The sequence below is a fragment of the Alexandromys fortis genome, unplaced genomic scaffold (genome assembly GCF_014885135.2).
Source record: "Alexandromys fortis isolate MF-2015 unplaced genomic scaffold, M_Fortis_MF-2015_v1.1 scaffold_36, whole genome shotgun sequence".
Classification (NCBI taxonomy): Eukaryota; Metazoa; Chordata; class Mammalia; order Rodentia; family Cricetidae; genus Alexandromys; species Alexandromys fortis.
Window position 1 is genome coordinate 9,177,049 of NW_026067915.1, and position 4,774 is coordinate 9,181,822.

At 50.2% G+C, this 4,774-nt stretch overlaps 1 protein-coding gene across 1 annotated transcript; it reads left to right on the forward strand.

Moving 5' to 3' along the window:
* Window positions 1–1,354: 1,354 nt before the first annotated feature.
* Window positions 1,355–2,451, forward strand: Gpx1 (glutathione peroxidase 1). Its single transcript, XM_050139107.1, has 2 exons — window positions 1,355–1,664; window positions 1,882–2,451. The coding sequence occupies exons 1-2, from the start codon at window positions 1,419–1,421 to the stop codon at window positions 2,239–2,241; spliced, it is 606 nt and encodes a 201-aa protein (XP_049995064.1). The 5' UTR covers window positions 1,355–1,418; the 3' UTR covers window positions 2,242–2,451.
* The last annotated feature ends 2,323 nt before the right edge of the window (window positions 2,452–4,774 follow it).

Below are 4,774 nucleotides of genomic sequence, written 5' to 3' on the forward strand. Positions count from 1 at the left end.
TCCTGGTGTGTGTTTTGCTTTCAACTGGGCTAGGGGCAGGAATATGGGAAGACTCAGACTCGCTGACCATCTCTCCATGGAGAGGTTCCTTGAGTGGTGCCAGCTCCTCACACTCCCAAGAATATAAAATGACTATCCTGTACACATGAAAATCTAAAAAGAGGATTGGAATGCCCTGTAGTGAGATGAATGGGGACCAGGGACTGGATTTTCTTGACTAATACCAAGATGCACTGGGGGCAGAAAAATAGACCACCAGAGGCATTGATATTACAATGCTTTTGTGCAGAGTTCGGAGATGAGCTGGATTGGAACCTGGGACCCTGAATGCCTCTTCTCCACTCTCCAGTTTACCCTTACTAAAACAGCTGCAAGAACTCGGCCTAACAGCCAGTTTGCAGTGCTATTAAAAACACTACACAGAAGGGTGGTGGTGTACACCTTTAATCCCAGCACTCTGGAGGCAGAGGCAGGCTGATCTCTGCGAGTTGGAGACCAGTCTGGTGTACGGAGCTAACTCCAAGACAGCCAAGGTTACACAGAAACACAGTCTCAAACACCACAGAACAGCCATGATCAAGGACCTTAATTTCTTTAGTGCAGGTACTCGGTAGGCAGAGGCAGGAGTTTATTGATTTGGAGGCCAGTCTGGTCTATGGAGTGAGTTCCAGGACAGCCAAAGAGACAGAGAAACCCTGTCTCCAGGCCACTCTCTACCCCTCAAAAAACACTACACAAGCCTTTTAATCTCTGCACTTGGGAGCCAGAAGCAGATGGGTCTCTGATCCCAGCCAGTTTATGTCTTTAAAGCTGTACAGCCTTGGGGTGAGAGATGACTCAGCGGTTAAGAGCACTGACTGCTCTTCCCAGACATAACTCAAGATTGATTCTCAGCACTCAATGGCAGCTTACAACGGTCTCTAATTCCATGTTCCAACACCCTCACATAGACATCCAGATAAAATAAAAATAAAAAACAAGCCTTGTACAATTTATGCCTGGGAGGCTAAAATTGCACAATATAAGGGAGCTGTATGAACTGCTTCAGCTGTTACCGACAGCAGCCAGCTTCCGAGGCGGGACCCTAGACTAATTGAGAAACCGCCGAGGAGTCAGCGAGAGCTTGAGGATCCACCAGCCTAGGCGGATGCCTTCAAACTAGTACTACGTTGCCTGGGCTAGACCAGACGCGCCCAAAGCTCCGCCAAGCCCTTCAACCCGGCCGCACCCTCAGGCCTGTCCCTTGCTGGGTGGGGGAGGGTAGAGGCCGGATAAGGCGGAACCCAGGGGCCTAGAGCGGGCTGTGGGGCCGGAAAACGGAGATACCACGTGACCCCAGCATCAACCAGTTAAAGGGAGGTGCTGGGCTCTCACCGCGCTAGTCTGGATTCCGTTTTGAATTCACCAACTCTTGCAGTATGTGTGCAGCTCGGCTCTCCGCGGCGGCGCAGTCCACCGTGTATGCCTTTTCCGCGCGCCCGCTAGCGGGCGGGGAGCCTGTGAGCCTAGGCTCCCTGCGGGGCAAGGTGCTGCTTATTGAAAATGTCGCATCTCTCTGAGGCACAACGACCCGGGACTACACCGAGATGAACGATCTGCAGAGACGCCTCGGGCCCCGTGGCCTGGTGGTGCTCGGTTTCCCGTGCAATCAGTTCGGACATCAGGTGTGCAGACAGGGTGGGGCGGACGAGGGCCCTAGGCTCCCAGGGGCGGTACAGCCACTCACTTTCCCTCTGGTGCTGGTAGCAGTTGGAATTCAGGCCTGGTCTGGGGTTGTTTAAGAAGGGCAACCTCTGGTGACTCATAGGAAACTCCTGATTCGCAGTTAGAAGGTCCGTGTTTTCTGAAATCCTAAGCCATAAATGTCTTTGTCTCCCCTAGGAGAATGCCAAGAACGAAGAGATTCTGAATTCCCTCAAGTATATCCGACCTGGTGGGGGGTTCGAACCCAACTTTACATTGTTCGAGAAGTGCGAGGTGAATGGTGAGAAGGCTCATCCGCTCTTTACCTTCCTGCGGGAGTCTTTGCCAGCGCCCAGTGACGAGCCCACTGCACTCATGACCGACCCCAAGTACATCATTTGGTCTCCGGTGTGCCGCAACGACATTGCCTGGAACTTCGAGAAGTTCCTGGTGGGCCCGGACGGCGTTCCAGTGCGCAGGTACAGCCGCCGCTTTCGCACCATCGACATCGAACCTGACATAGAAGCCCTGCTGTCCCAGCAGCCTAGCGGCTCCTAAGGCGGTCCTGGCACCCGGGTTTGGTGATCACTGGCTGCACTCTGTGGGGGAGTTCTTCCATGATGGTGTTTTCTCTAAATTTGCATGGAGAAACACCTGATTTCCAGGGAAATCCCCTCAGATGGGCGCTGGTCTTGTCCATCCCCGCTGTCTTTCTGCCGTAACAAAGGTGATTTTTTCACCACCAATAAAGTGCTCGATGTCAAAGAACTGTGTGTCCTGTGTCAATATCACCTTTTGATAACCTAATTGTCAGGGACAAGGAACTTAATCCCCAAGTCTAAACGTCCCTTTTGACTGCATCTCCAACAGGACACAGTCCTTGTTACAGCAGAGCCCTTACTCCAGAACAAGGAAAGCAGTAGGCTAGGGTAACCTCCTGGTGCCTAAGAGTCACTTCTCCTTTCTGAGTTTTGCTGGATTCAGAAATGACCATGTGCCCTCTGTCACATCAAGACTCTAGAACCAGGGTCTGGGATTTAGCTCAGTGGTAGTGCCTAGCAAGTGAAAGACCATGGATTCCTGCCTCAGCTCCAGGGAACAGTGGGGGGGGGGAGGGGAGCAGCTTTGAGACCTGTCTGGACTATTTGGTGAGGGGGTGGGGTTGACAAACATGGGGAATTTACACTGTAACTGTTGTAACTGTTTTGTGTGGAGATGTAGTACCTAGCACTGGGGTGCAATTGCTCATTTAGGCGTAGAATAGGATATATCTTAAAGACCAGTTTCTGCTCGGGTCCCACCCCTTTATTATCTCAAGACACACCTGAAGCTGTTTCTTATCACAACCTCCTGGGGATTCTGCAGTGAATCCAGAGACTTATGGGCAGTGTGAAGCAATCTACAGTGTGAGACAGGTTATTGCCATCCTGACATGTGTGCCTAACTGGTGCCTTTAAGGACTGTCATACACCTGAACCAACTAAATATCTCCCCTGGTTCTAAACAAATGTGTGTATGTGTTTAGGCAGGGACTATACCTAAGGCCTCACACATACCACATAATGGTCTTCCCACTTCACCCTATTTCCAGTCCTTTTTGTTGTTTTAACATTATGTAGCTATAGCCAGGGTGGTGCCTCATGCCTTTAATCCCAACAATTGGGAGGCAGAGGCAGGCAGATCTCTGTGAGTTCAAGATCAGCCTGATCTACAGAGTGAGTTCCAGGAAAGCTAGGACTGTTACACACAAAAACCCTGCCTCAAAAAACAAAAAAATAAATAGCCGGGCAGTGATGGCGCACACCTTTAATTCCAGCACTTGAGAGGCGGAGGTCTGTTCTACAAAAAAGACTATGAAGCCCAAGGTGATCACCAACTCTCAGAAATTCTGTCTCCTGAGTGCTAAGATACTGACTGCCACCATGCCTGGCTAGCCTCCAGCAAACGCTGGGATTATTGGTGAGAGCCACTGCACCTCATGGTGCAGTTTACTTGTTTCTTTTGGAGACCAGGTCTGTCCTCAAACTCCTGATGGACCTGCCTGCCCATTTCCTAAATCCTGGGATTGTGGACATTTACCACCATGCTTGAATTCCCACGTGTAGACACACAAAAAAGTGTACACGTACTCTTTTTCTTTAAACAGTTTCATTATGTAGCCCTGCTGGCCTAGGACTCATAGATCAGGATGGCCTCAGACTCAGATCTGCCTGCTCCTGCCTCCTGAGTTCTGGGATTAAAGGAGACTTTCCAAAAATATTTTTTTACTTATTAATTTTTGTTTTATGTGCAATGGTGTTTTGGTATATGTGTGTTTGTGTTAAGGTGTGGGAACTCCTGGAATTGCGATTACAGACAGTGGTGAGCAGCCTTGTGGGAGCTGGGAATTGAATGTAGGTTCTCTGAAGAGCAGTCAGTGCTTTTAACTGCTGAGCCACCTCTCCAGCCTTTTAAAAGAATTTTTTAGGACATGTTCTAATGTTCTAAACATGTTTTTAACATGTTCCACAGCACTCCAAAGCTGTTTAACTGGAAAGCCTGCTCTTCTCAGTGATCGCCAGTCCAGACTGAAGGAGAGGTTTTCCACTCAACTCTCTCCTTGCCCTTCCGAGACCAGTGTGCTGAAGCATTCTTTTAGATAGGAGCCTAGAACCTTCCAGACTCCAACCTCTTCCCTAGGGCTGGGTGGTGACTCACCCTCCCTCACCCACTGTTTTCCCTCCAGTTCAGGGAAGTTCTACCCACCTAACATGGCTGGTCCTGGGTGGGAGCACTCTTCCTCAGACACCAGGCCGCAGTCTCTCTCAGAGCAAATGCTTCCAGCTGTCTTCTTCAGAGACACCCAGAGTAATGCCCACTACCACTTCAGTATCTTTCCACCCAGTTAAACACCTCCCCTCAACACACATACACAAGCACACCAACACACAAAAACATCCCACTGCGTGGTGGTGGCGCACGCCTTTAATCCCAGCACTTGGGAGGCAGAGGCAGGCGGATCTCTGTGAGTTCGAGACCAGCCTGGTCTACAAGAGCTAGTTCCAGGACAGGCTCCAAAAAACCACAGAGAAACCCTGTCTCGAAAAAGCAA